The sequence below is a fragment of the Diuraphis noxia genome, unplaced genomic scaffold, assembly GCF_037042655.1.
Source record: "Diuraphis noxia isolate RWA-SAM2 unplaced genomic scaffold, SU_Dnox_SAM2 contig0001, whole genome shotgun sequence".
Classification (NCBI taxonomy): domain Eukaryota; kingdom Metazoa; phylum Arthropoda; class Insecta; order Hemiptera; family Aphididae; genus Diuraphis; species Diuraphis noxia.
In genome coordinates this window covers 85,072,783-85,086,943 of record NW_028301711.1, presented here as the reverse complement: position 1 = coordinate 85,086,943, position 14,161 = coordinate 85,072,783, and the positions used below count along the sequence as shown (strand labels likewise).

Here is a 14,161-nt window from a genome sequence, read left to right as displayed (position 1 = left end):
TACCTACCTCCATTTTTAAATAAGCCAAATAGTTCAAGACTGTTTTTTCAAAACTTTAAAAAAAAAATTAAGTATGTATCAAGAACATTGAAATTTCTATTTATAATAGATGTACCAAAAACTAATTGAGTAGAGTTATTAAATTATCTAGTAGTAAGTACTATTATTGTAAATAACTCTTACCTGCAGTATTTATTGATGGAGAACTTACAGGCAATGGCTGTAAATTATGAAATGGAGAAGTACGATTTGAATTTTGTTCATGATGTTTACTATGTAGGTGAATAGTATCATTAATATGTTTTAAACCTATATATTACACAAATAAATGACTAAATAAAATAATTACAATATGCACAATCATTTAAGTCTAATTATTTTTTTACCTGCTGCATTATGTATTGGCAGAGAGCTGTGAATTGTATAATGTTGAAGAATTAGTTGTTTTTTCATCTTGAAAAAATTTTGAATTATTTTTTGAGACTATGTATTAATAGGGAACAGAATCATTTTATAATTGTATGTACAAACTAAAATATACAAAAAAAAATTAGTTAATTAATTAGTTATTAGGTACATATCAACAACTAGGGCATAATTAGTGTGCTCTACACTATCCGATTCTTCCAAAATATAATTACCATTGATGTTTGAATCAGCAGATGGCAAAATAAAATCTTTGTCAGCATCTATGTCATCATTAGATGCTGTAAAATAAAACATTAGTAGAATAGATAAAATTTTAATCGAATTAAACTTTTTCAAAACTTTATATAATTACACTGTATTACTTACATAATTCTGAATTTTCATCGTTTGAATTGGATGATCGTTTTTTATAAACATTATCAAACACATTAGTTTTACATTTTCTTTTTAATGATGGGTCTATTATCATAAACAGAAACAAAGTTTAAATATTTTTTTTAAATTATTTTAAGTACTTTTAATTAATTGTTTGTTAAGAAGTTTGATTTAATACTAATAATAAGTTAAGCTTTAATTTTATCATAGAAGAAGTTATAAAACTTACCATTTTTTTTTTTAAATTCGGTACAGTATAAATTATTAATTAAAATACTTATATTTATTATACAATTGTAAATTGTTATAATTTGATTAAAATGATGAAAAAAAATATTGTTCTATTTACTAACTATTTTATAAAAGATAAATTCATTTTTTATGTAATATATACTAAACATAAGTTTTAAGTATAAATATAAAAATAATATTATTATCAATTTATTTTCACTATTTTTTTTTAAATATTCATTGTTTACACAATATTTATTTTGTATAATACTTAAATTATTTTCAATTTAAATGTTTGCATAGAACTGTTTTTATTCATTTATGTAATTAAAGAACCAAGTTACATTTATATGTAATGATACACGATAATCTATGTTTACTTATTCCTAATAAATTGTTTGTATAAAAATGTAAATATATGCACAATATGTATTTTATTAAACTGTGGAGTTAAATTTAAAATATATATATTTTATTAAATATTATAATATTGAAATAGTATAATATAATACAAGGAATGGAAATTTATTTAACAATAAAATACATATATTTTTTAGGTACTTAATAAAAAATGATCTATTATTTCTGTTATAATAGATGTATTATTCTTGAATGATACACACAAAAAGAAAGTATATATAATAAAATGGAAATAATATTAAATCAATAATACAATAGTATTGTTTTATTGTTATTTGAAATTTCACGTTTTAACTACAATTAAAATGTATTGATTTATTGTCATTTTTCATAAATATTTTAATAGTAATACAATTATTGTATTATCTCATAATTGATAATTTGGTAATATTTTATTAATGTAAAACTTGGGGCCAACCGCCATTTAACAATAATTCCTAAAACATATTTTCAACGAATATGATGAAAAAAAAATAATATCTTTCGAATTATATCATACTAAAAATAATGATAAAAAAATCCTTTTTTGGTGTCTGGGAAGTGAAGAGCGAAAACCAGAAATATTGTGAACACGTCGAAGCAGCGGCATTACCGGGATGGGTACAGTTCGGCCCCGTGATAAGAGTTCGGCCCAGTGATAAGGAATTTTCGATTATTCAGAGTTCGAACACTAACCTCAAAATACAAAAATTCAAATTATTACCAACCATTCGACATTGTAAACAGTTCAACTACGATTTTTGAGTATTAGAATTCCTCAGCCTGGTCCCCAGCACCGGATACATTATTTATTCGTCCGTTAAAATTTCAAATAGCAAATAATCGTCTATAATAACTTTAACGGTCATTTTACGTTTGTCGCTTTTATTAGAAAGTTGGTATTTGGTTCATCTTAACGTAAGTAAGACTTATATTTTTTAATTTTTACCTTAATAATATGTTCTTAGATGAATTATTGTTTGTAATATATCTTTTTATTCTTATTGTTTATTAGATAATATTAAATATTTCTTAATAGCATGTGCACTCCTAATTAATAAGTTTTTCGACTAGGAAGTACTACATTTACGTAACTAAAGACTCAAATACCACGTTTTTGTAAAACAATTTCAACATAATTATTTATTTGTATTTTGTACATTAACAGCTTAATATATATCATTATACTTATAAAGTAAATAATTTCCTTATTTTTACAATGTAAATAATATAATACTTTACATGTTACAAATAACACACTTCCAATTTCCATTAGGTGTTATTAAATTTAAAATTAACCCTCATAGCTTTTATAATTTTCATCATCTTAAAAAAACTATTATTATTAATATAATTAGCTTAGCATAAGTTTATCCAACTACATTAAACATTAAATATATTGTCATTCTATTATTTTAAATCAAAAATTATTTTTCATGCTCTGTTGCTCATTATCTTTTTACTTATATTCTTAAATATGTATTAACCAACATTATTATATATATATTAATTATTGTTGTTATTATATTGTTTAGACTTTTAATATTTTTATGAACACAGCCAATGGCTTAGAAGTGTCTAACAACTGCAATTTAATTTTGTTTATCTTATAAATTGTTAAACTATAGTTGGGAAATAAATAAATTAATATTATTATTGTTATTTTATATTGATTAATAAAGATCATGATGTATTATTTTAAAACTAACACTGATCACTTAGTTTTTCTGTTGCCACTATCTAAATTAAATACCAGTGCTTTTGGTCATCATTACTTGAACAGAATTCTGCAGATTGATTGTTACAATGTTTAAAATATTCTAATTTTCTATAATTACAGATTTGAAAATACTGAATGCTGCTTACAAAAATCTTCCAAATATATTGAATGCAGTAAACACCATGGATCTTGTTATGATGGTCATTGGTTGATGATAGCTATTTTGATGACATCTTGAAAATTGCAATACTTAACTTAACCATAACTTTGTCTTTTTTATTAAACAGTTACACATATTTTTATGAATATTTTAATAACTATACAGTTATTCTGTTTAGGAAAATTGAATATGTCTGAAAATTGCATGGTAGTTATGGCTGGAAGAATGTGCAATGTTGTTAAGTCAAATATTTATAAAGCATATCAAATAACTTAAAACTTTTTCTTCTTAATAATTCATGAATTATTAACTGTGGAAGACACTGAAAATAAGATTAACAATTAATCTCTATTTTTATTACCTAAATTATGTACCTATGTGTTTTAACTGAAATAGCTTCAGTTTATGTAAAGTGAATAATTATTAATGAATTATTTTAAGAGTTGTTAATATTATGTAAATGTAACAAAACAAATAATTATGTTAATTAGATATTTTATCATATCTATGAATGACTGTGATACTAATACAAATTTTTTAATTTATTATATAGCCTGATATATCTGCCATTTACCTGCCACTTACCTACGAGAAAAAAAAACAGTTTTTTTTAAGACTAACTTCTGCGATTTTACTGTAAGTAAAAGAAATAAACGGTTTTTCTCAAGACCAATCTCTGTGACTTGCCTATAAGTATATATAAAAGGTTTTTCTTAAAACCAACCGACTTTATATTTATACATATATTTCTTTTGTTTGTTTAATATTTTTTTAAGTTTTGTTTAGCATAGTAAAATGGCATTGAGAGATCATGACTATGTCATTCCAGCCAATCACGAAGAAGTCGGTGTAGCAAATCTCAACCTCTTCCTACAAGACCACAACTACGCCCAACGTCCTGCTGCCATTCAGATTCAAGAAGAACAAGAAGAAGATCAACGACAAGCAGAAGAACAAGAAGAAGATCAACAACAGCAACAACAAGAAGATCAACCTCAGGCAGAAGGAGAAGATCAGCCACAGGCAGAAGAACAAGAAGAAAATCAGCCACAAGAAGAAGGAGAAGAACAACAACAACAACAAGCAAGAACATATAGGACAATCCCTGGCATTCGGCTCAACTCAAAATTTTATGTTGATAATTCTGGGTATAAATATTATAAAAAAAAGTTACTCATCAATAAAATAACTTTGGTTTGTGAGCGTCAAAAAAATCCCAATCGTCCTATATGTCATGGTTCAGCATCTATCAGTAGAAACGAGATGGACAACCAAATTTTGATTGTAGTTCCACACAATCATGAGCCGAATGAAATTGATTTAAATGTGCCATTCCTGAGGAACGCTCTAGGTGAAAGAGCTATTGATCGGACAATCACAACCCCATCAATTCGAGGTCTCTATAATAGCGAAATAATTAGGTAAGTTAATTAACTTAATTATTGTGTTGAAATACAAATACATAAATTATGCTAATTATATGATAATTTTTTTTAACTTTTGGTAGGCATCCCCAGGCTGCCATTCGCTATACATTCCTCCAGACACAAGCTAGAACAAAAAGGATGAGACTATCGAGACGTCCACAATTACCTCAGGACATGCATGATCTTGCAGAAATGTTGAGAGACCCCCGGAATGGTGTCTTGAACTTGGTAAAGAGGCATGATGTAGCAGCTCGTATTTTTAGAATGGTAAATTTGATTTTCTCTTTTACAAGTTAATATTATTGTATTTCAATTATATTTTATATTTCAGGTACTAGCATTGCCTCATCTACCGGCTGAAAGGGGTCATCTGGGGTGCCCTAATTTTTGTATGGAAGATGGATTAAATACGATTGTTAATTATACCTTACAATTTCCCGAAATTAATGAGGTTATGAATCGTTTCCTGATGGACTACATTTACCATTATTGGTTTTTGCAAATTGGTCCACGATTTTTAAGTGTTTTTGGTCAAGATCACCGGACCAACAATTACTTAGAATCCTTCCATGCAACGTTGCTCACTCAAATTGGACGCCACCCTAATATTTGGGACTTTCTTCGTGAGTTATCTTAGTTGTACTGACCATACTATGTTCTCTATGTTGCATTATCCCATAAATGTTTGTGTTATATGTATGTATTATGTGTTTTATGTTTGTGTTATTGTTAGGTACATGTTTAAAATAATCGACAGTGTAACATCAATTCTTAAAAACAAAATTAGTAAGTGTCATCAATATTTGTATTTAATTTAATAAATATTTTTTTTCTATTTGCTCTATCTTTTTATTATTGCTTTCATAAGCTTAACCTGGTGTAAAATTTATTTAACACCATTATAGATATTAGGTTAATATGTAAATAGTAGTTGTGTTGTGAATATTTGTGCTTTGTTAATGGTGTGCATGGTACCATGCTTGTTGATAAATAAGTGTCGCTTTTAAAAGTATCTCTAGCATGGCAAATTGTTTTAAATTATCATTATTGTCAAAGATATTATATTTTTAATAATAATATTTATGTTTATTTATATTTTAAACAGAAAGACTGACTATTGTGGAAAATCAGTTCTTTGTAGAATTTCAACAAAGCATCAATAATCTCATGGTAATTGTTTAATTATTATCAATATTTGAATCAACATAATTACTGTTTTGATTGCGGTTGAATAATGTCAACTGTATGTATTTATTTTTTTTAGATCAGAGATGGTACTTCCAGATCTGAAAGAGAAAATTCAACAAGGATTATTGCAGAATCTGTACAGCAACTAAACAGAGACGGTGATCTATTGATGTTTTTGAGGAGGACTGGTCACCGAAATGATGGCTATGTTCAACAACAAATTGGAGCCTATCCCTGAGTATGTTGTAAATTTTCTACTTGTCCACTTACGAAAAATAAATAAGGTATGTCATTAATTGTACTTATCACTGTAGGAGGTGTGTTATTGTTGGGTCTGGATCAACTAAACAGCCTATTTCTCATTGACCGATCTATACACACAAACACATATACTCATATACACACCTTACACATCATTACACCACATAGCTCACTAGTATTTGCGCTGCGAACCTAACCACTGCTAGTTGAACTATAACACTATTACACATAAAACATACAGGTCGGTTGGTGTTTGATATGGTGCGTGCTTACCATTTTCCCCATGAAACTGTTGAAGAAGTTAAGAAATAAATAATATTTTATATAATAACCTTAAGATCTACTTACTACACATAATGTTATTTAAAATAAATGTATTACTTTTTACAGAAAACATCAATGCGTTGAAGAGTTCAAACAGTGAAGAAACTGAAAAATTCTCAAATATTTTTATTTCACTATCTGATGTTATAAATCGCAAATTCCGCATATATCCAGCGAGGGCATCTGAAGCAGTAATAAAGATAAGTTTGTTCAACTATATTAATAAACAATAATTTTACTTGTTGCTTCCTAACATCACATTGTTATATCTGTTTTGTGTCGCCTATGGATTCAACAAATTATTTATTGCAAACGTGTGGTTTTTAAATATGTCAACAAAACAAGATGAACCAAAATTCTTTGGAGGTAAAATAACTTTTGAATAGTTAATATAAATTCATATTATTAATGTTTATACTTCAATTGTAGCAATCTTACGGTACACTATGCCAACCTATTGGTCCAAATGATCAACCTACATCCTTCTTGCAAGTTTACAGACTACTGCTGGTTTATTTAACAATAAAGGCGCCTAAGACGAGAAACTTCCAAATTATTAAAATATTATGTTACAATGAGGATGAAACAATGTATATTAGTACAAAACAAAAAAGCTGTTAGTTGCTGTAAACATCATCTAACTATTCAAGAACTATATTTCTGTTGAATTATTTTATTTAGTAAAACGTTAAACATTTTTTCAAAAATATAATAGTTATTAAGAGAAAAATTGTATAATTAAGAAGGTATCATACCTATTACATTGTTTTTAAAATATGATTTGGAAATTAAAAAATAATGTTATTTTTATTTATATTAAAAGTGAATGGCCATAAAAAAAACTGTGTTTTAAGTATTATATTATTTTTATTATATTAGTAGTATATTTTAAGTATTTTTAGATAACAGTATGAATGTGAATCACATACTTTTTGCTTCTGAAGGGCTTTATAACCCCTAACAATTTACAGGTGAACTGACACATAATATGGACATATAGTATGGTTTATAAATACGAATCATTAAACTTTTAAACACATCAATGAAAAGCTTACAAAACATGCTGTGGCCCATATGGATAGCTGACTAAAATAATCAATGTATTGATGAGAATTCTTGTTTCAATTTTTCAATCTTAAGATATAAAAATTAAACTATTTATATATATTTTTTACTATAATCAATTTGAACATTTTTAAGGTTTTGATAAATATTGTCATATTTGAACTTAAGATATTTACAAAAAATTATAAATAAACAACAAAAGTTTTTTTTAAATTTGTAATCTGTGTCTTGGTTCTATTTCAAAAATATTAATGAACATAACAGCTAACAGACTTAATTAATATAATCAGGCTATCTGACCTTTTTGGAAAAATGAAAAACTGATCCTAGTGTAGCATCTCTCGGAGAACAAATCGACCTCTATGCAAAATATTCGTTCGGCCAACGGTTTACCGAGAAAACCGTCATAGATAGTAAGTAGTTAGTAAAGTAAGTTATATGGAAAATTTCAATTTCGAGCTGAGTATTTTTAGTAGACTTTTGATAGATTTGAGGCCCTGCTGGCATAATGCAGCGTGGGCCATTACAAAAATTGAATGTAACAAAACAAATTAATTGGTAAAGTAATTAATGTTACTTACCAATGATATCGATTCAATAGAATTTCCTAACTTTTATCTTAATTTGGCTCTCTTGCACATCTGCAGCTGTATCAATATTTATGTCACGATTCTGTAAATGATTATGACTTATGATTTATATACTGAATAATATAATGAATAATTTCTATATGAAAGAATTTTGCAAATTGCATTAAATATTTCCCAAAGGTATAGAATCATTTACAAATAAATTTAAATTTCAACTAATTTTAAGCAACAATTTGATCCAGCACCATCTAGTGTAAAGCATTGTCATAAATTATAAAATTGTATGATACTATATTTCGGAACTTATTGCTAATTTTGACCTCACACATGAATTATCAAAAATATCAAAAAATAGTATTCAATGAAACTCATATTGGTAACACACATTTTATCCATAACCTAAAATATTGAAGTTATCTTTCCACACTTTAAAACAATTTAAACTTGAATATTCAAAAAAAATTATATCTGTAATGCCACTGGTGAATCCGTGTTACACAGCACTCATAATTTTGGTTATTGCTAATTTATGTATTGACAAAAGATTATAAGTGCATGTGTGCTCCTTTGTAAACCAATAACATCAAGGCACTGTTATAGAAATACACGATCATGTCATATACATTAGCATATAAACCATATATAAAACTTAAAAATTGTATTTACTTGCTTAAATCTATATTATGTATTTTAGGTTTAAGGTAAATAGTTACATAAGATACACACATAAAAAATGTATAAATAATAAAATTGTGATTTTATAAATCTTTTAAAAATTATAATGATGAAATAAAAATATATATATTATTTATGGCTTATGTTTGCTATTATACACAAACAAAAAAATAAAATAAAATATACATTAAAAAATAAAAAATATAACCATATGATATAAAAAAATTATGAACTGAAGAATACATTGTTGAATAATAGAGATGGGACTTGTTTGCTTGTGTAAGTTTACAACTTAACATTTGTTAGTAAAAAGCTATTTTCAAAACAGAATAATCTCCTTATTGTCCTGGACAAATGCCTATGTCAATTATTGTATCTTGCTGACTAAAGCTGAAAAAAATAATAAAAAATAATATTAATAAAATTATTCTGAAAATTGTATCAATGTAAAATAGTTACTATAATCAATATTATTCAAATTTTATTAATGTATTATAGTGGTGTGCTTATAGAGTATACTTATACTATTTATAATTGTCTATGTGTTATAGAGAAAATTAAAATCAATAATTATATTATAAATATATAAACTATTTAATATTATGAATTATTAATTCTATCAACATTTAACATTACTATAAAATTGAACAGTCAATAATTACAAATTCTCAAGTAATCAATCCATACCCGATTGTAACTTTGTAAGATAAATAATTATCTTTTCCATATTTCTTTTAAGTTGCTTTAGATGTGAAATAAAAAATAAACTTTAAATAAATAATACACCTATTAAAGAAATTGTAACACTATACCAAACTTACATGAATTGAGTAGGTATGTAATTGTTGTAGATAACATGATATTAACTTGTTTTTTGCGATGATTTTAATTCCTTGTCTATACATTGCACCTAGAAATAATAACAATGTTATATAAAATAAAATCTACACAAAATATGATGACTAATAACTATGAACGACTTACAAAAACCACATCTAAGGAGAACTGTTTAGATTTGAAATTTGTATACTGTACACTGTATAGTGAAATTATTATTCAATTAAACAAAACAAAAAGTGTAAAATACTTTAAATACTTAAAAATTAAATCAAAAATATCAAAATTGATAATAATCATTTTTTCTTTATCATGAAATTAAAAACAAAAAATAAATTAATAACCTCAAATATTGGTTAAGATTTGAAATGGTAACCTTCTAAAACTATATACAACCATGGTTATACTAATCTATAATCTATAATAATTGATAAAACAAATTTTTTTGTATTGTTTTTTGGTTTTTTTATGCTTTTTGAAAGCTATCTATTTAACTACTGGAAGATTTGTTACACTGACCACTTAAATGGAATCCTCATAAATTTCTCTACCGATAAAGTTTTGGGTTCACAATTTCTCGTTCTCTTATGTGTGATTAATCTCGTCCGCAAATGGACGACCACAATAATTCTGAATAGAAAACATAATATTATTTACCCTTGTTATTTTGTAATTACTATACCTATTGTTCAGCGTTAAAGGTTTTGAGACTTGTCATAAATTAAGTTATTATGTATGCATAAAAAAATAAACATATAACTGCATAAAACTATAAAATAGTCAAGTACAGAGGTTCAAATTTTAGTCACAATACCATTTGCAGCTTGCTTCTGTTAAAATACTAAGTCCTTCATCCACAGCGAACATTCTTATTTACTTATCGTTTGAAAGTTTAAAAGTAAATCTAAGTTGTCGGATAACAAAAATCGTTTTCCTTCATTCAAAACAAATCACCTTAATTACAAATACTGTATTTTAATGTAATATAAATACACAAATAGGTAGGTAATCTAGACAATCTAGTATTTTTCGGACAGGTTTCAACTTAGGGGGACCATTGCTTCACCAAACGTTTTGGTTTAGGCTCTTCTAAGACGCATTCCCGAAGTCGAGGGTCTTTGAACACCCCCCCTAGGTGTATTTTTGAAAATGTTTAATTTTTGTACAATGTTTCTGAAACTCGGGAACTGGGTAGTTTGAAGGTCGGTGATCAAATTTGGCGTCTTGTGTCGAGACCGTAGAAGCCGTTTTTCCCTGTAATTTGGGGCTTCAAAAGTTCAAAATTTACATTTTTTTCGGTTTTTTCGGCATGGGCACTAAGATTTGGGCGCAACAAACCGTTTTTGTAATTGAATATTATAGAGGACTTTGCGCCGAATCGATGGGTACCGAGATCGACGTTATGCGACTTGTGGTTCGGGAGTTATGATTTTTTTGTATGTTTTTTGTACTTAGAAAATTACGTAGTAACGTGTTTTTTGGATTTTGAATTTTCGATCGATCACTATGAAACTCGAGATTCTGGTATTTTAGCGTACGACAATTCAAAAAGGGTCTATGGTCGAAGTATCTACGACCATTATTTCACCCGTAATCTGGGAAGCAAAAAGTTGAATAACACATAAAGTTATTTTTCGTATAACCATACGTTTCCTTATGGTATACGTCTGTTTAATGTTTTAAGTAATAATTATTTTGAACTTTTTGTTAATATGCCACTTAAACAACACGTTTTCGAAAAATCTAAATTATAAAACTTACAAAGTACCCTACGGGGATCAATTTTACCTCTTATGATTTTTGTCCTATCTATGACGGTTTTCCCGGGAAACAGCTGGAAAACGTGATTTTCCGAATTACGAAATTGTCAATTTTCCCGGTAAACCGATGGCCAAACGAACATTTTGCATAGAGGTCGATTTGTTCTCCGAGAGATGCTACACTAGGATCAGTTTTTCATTTTTCCAAAAAGTCATTATTTAAAACTTTTATTTTTTAAAAGCCATTTGACGTATACGATGTTTTTAAAAAACCTAAATAACACGTTTTCGAAAAATCTAAACCATAGAACTTACGAAGTATTCAACGGGGATCAATTTTACCCCTTATGATTTTTGTCCTATCTATGACGGTTTTCCCGGGAAACAGCTGGAAATCGTGATTTTCCGAATTACGAAATTGTCAATTTTCCCGGTAAACCGATGGCCAAACGAACATTTTGCATAGAGGTCGATTTGTTCTCCGAGAGATGCTACACTAGGATCAGTTTTTCATTTTTCCAAAAAGTCATTATTTAAAACTTTTATTTTTTAAAAGCCATTTGACGTATACGATGTTTTTAAAAAAACCTAAATAACACGTTTTCGAAAAATCTAAATTATAAAACTTACGAAGTATTCAACGGGGATCAATTTTACCTCTTATGATTTTTGTCCTATCTATGACGGTTTTCCCGGGAAACAGCTGGAAATCGTGATTTTCCGAATTACGAAATTGTCAATTTTCCCGGTAAACCGATGGCCAAACGAACATTTTGCATAGAGGTCGATTTGTTCTCCGAGAGATGCTACACTAGGATCAGTTTTTCATTTTTCCAAAAAGTCATTATTTAAAACTTTTATTTTTTAAAAGCCATTTGACGTATACGATGTTTTTAAAAAACCTAAATAACACGTTTTCGAAAAATCTAAACCATAGAACTTACGAAGTATTCAACGGGGATCAATTTTACCTCTTATGATTTTTGTCCTATCTATGACGGTTTTCCCGGGAAACAGTTCGTAAGCTAAATACAATAATATTTGAATTTAAAAATACATAAATTTGAATTATACAATAATTGTACAATAATTTTACAATAATTTTTAAAGTTGAAAATACATAAATTTGGTAAATGCATTGGGATATTTTGTGTTTTAATGTTGGTGCACCTGCTTTTGAGTTCGGCCCCGATTTATTCGTTTATTCCATGAAAATTATTCTGCCTGTTATCTCGGGGCCGAACTGTACTAGCCCCGGCATTACCGTCAATATTCAATAAAAAATAATTAAACGGTTTAGATAATTTCTGCAACATAGATAAAAATATAGATGTAAAAAAAGGAACTTGTCAATATATTTTAACGATATTCATCCATTAAAAATTCTAGTGCATTACAATATTATAACTCATAAGACTAGGTACGATAAATAAATACTTAAGAGGGTGCAACACCAGTCGTTTTGTATTTAAAATAGTGCGTTCGTATTTCAAATGCTACGAAATCAATAATAGTCGTAGACTCATAAGTAATACATTGTTTGAAAGGTGGTAGTTTTTTCTATGTTTTGTTGGAATCAGATAGGTATTTGATATTGTGATTAATTATCCAAAATATAAGCAATTCAGTATTTACAAAATGGTCTTTTTTCTATGTCGTAATGCTCGCTTGTTAATACTATTTTCAGAAATCGGTTTCCATCAAAACATAGAAAAAATTCTCCTCTACAATTTTTGTTATAGGTATTTATTGCATTACTTTTCACGGTTAAAAAATGTATAAGGAACAATACCAATACATTTGATTTTTTTAAGTCTAGAGAACAAAGAGTATATAACCTACCTGTGGAATACACAAAAAAATCCTTTGGGCAATCGTTTGTAAATTATTTAGGTCCAACATATTTTAACCAGTTGCCAACTTTATCAAAAAAGAACATTCATTATGGTTTATTAAATGACAAAAAAATTATAACTGATACGCTTTTTTCAGAATTAAATATTTCTTAGAGAAATCCGCATATAACGATTTTTGTTAGTCTATATTTAAGTATGTAAAACATATTTTATTTGATAATTGTGTATAATATTATTTTAATTTTATTTTTCTTATAATTTATGTACGATTATTCGCTAACGCTCTACTCCACCACAAGCCTAGGCTTACAGGAGTAGATATATTCTTTATCAATGTATATATTTACATCATATATTTGTATCTTATAAAGAAATTTATTTAATAAAAAAATAAAATAAAAAATAAATATATCCACGGGACCTCATAAGATGGGTACCTGAATCTAGGACAATATATCCAAAATTAATCAGTTTTTACGTAAATTAATATATTACACTTACATTCTAATAAAATTAACTCAAATATCAAATTATTTAATTATAAAAATATACCTAATATATAGTAATTACATAAATATAATTAATATATTATATAATATGTAAATTACGTTAGTTGTAATAGCATCACAAATTATACTGCACACATATTAGTCAAACCCCTGCGTTGAGTTTTTAATTGTTGTTGATAAAAATATCTATATGTATTATATTTGTATATAAATAACAATATATACAGTGATGGGAAAGTTCTTTCTAAAAATGAATTAGTTCAAGTTCAAGTTCAAGACACTAAATATGAACTAGTTCAAATTGTAGTTCAGTAGTTTATCATTTTTAAAATGATCAAAAATTATAAAAAGTTGC

At 27.0% G+C, this 14,161-nt stretch overlaps 2 protein-coding genes, 1 long non-coding RNA gene and 1 pseudogene across 6 annotated transcripts in view; 1 reads left to right on the top strand and 3 right to left on the bottom strand.

Moving 5' to 3' along the window:
- Window positions 1–14,161, bottom strand: part of LOC149062218 (uncharacterized) — a 510,544-nt pseudogene that overhangs the window by 311,832 nt on the left and 184,551 nt on the right. The gene's annotated exons all lie outside the window — the stretch shown is intronic.
- Window positions 1–14,161, bottom strand: part of LOC149062220 (uncharacterized) — a 204,454-nt gene that overhangs the window by 9,588 nt on the left and 180,705 nt on the right. The window lies entirely within an intron of this gene.
- Window positions 2,086–7,437, top strand: LOC149062232 (uncharacterized). 3 transcript variants are annotated; one of them, XM_089219775.1, is made up of 8 exons: window positions 2,086–2,352; window positions 3,275–4,735; window positions 4,822–5,008; window positions 5,073–5,364; window positions 5,847–5,911; window positions 6,006–6,213; window positions 6,581–6,880; window positions 6,944–7,437. In XM_089219775.1, exons 2-6 carry the CDS (start codon window positions 4,110–4,112, stop codon window positions 6,165–6,167), a joined length of 1,332 nt encoding a protein of 443 aa, XP_089075901.1. In that variant the 5' UTR covers window positions 2,086–2,352; window positions 3,275–4,109; the 3' UTR covers window positions 6,168–6,213; window positions 6,581–6,880; window positions 6,944–7,437. The 3 variants fall into 3 exon arrangements, with proteins under 3 accessions (XP_089075901.1, XP_089075906.1, XP_089075909.1); XM_089219780.1 differs by having other exon boundaries at window positions 2,086–2,356; XM_089219783.1 differs by lacking the exons at window positions 6,581–6,880; window positions 6,944–7,437 and adding an exon at window positions 6,244–6,535 and having other exon boundaries at window positions 6,006–6,167.
- On the bottom strand, window positions 8,908–9,885 carry LOC149062231 (uncharacterized). Its single transcript, XR_016190327.1, has 3 exons — window positions 9,829–9,885; window positions 9,666–9,754; window positions 8,908–9,234 (listed from the first exon to the last, which is right to left on the bottom strand). It is a non-coding gene; the product is annotated as an uncharacterized LOC149062231 (long non-coding RNA).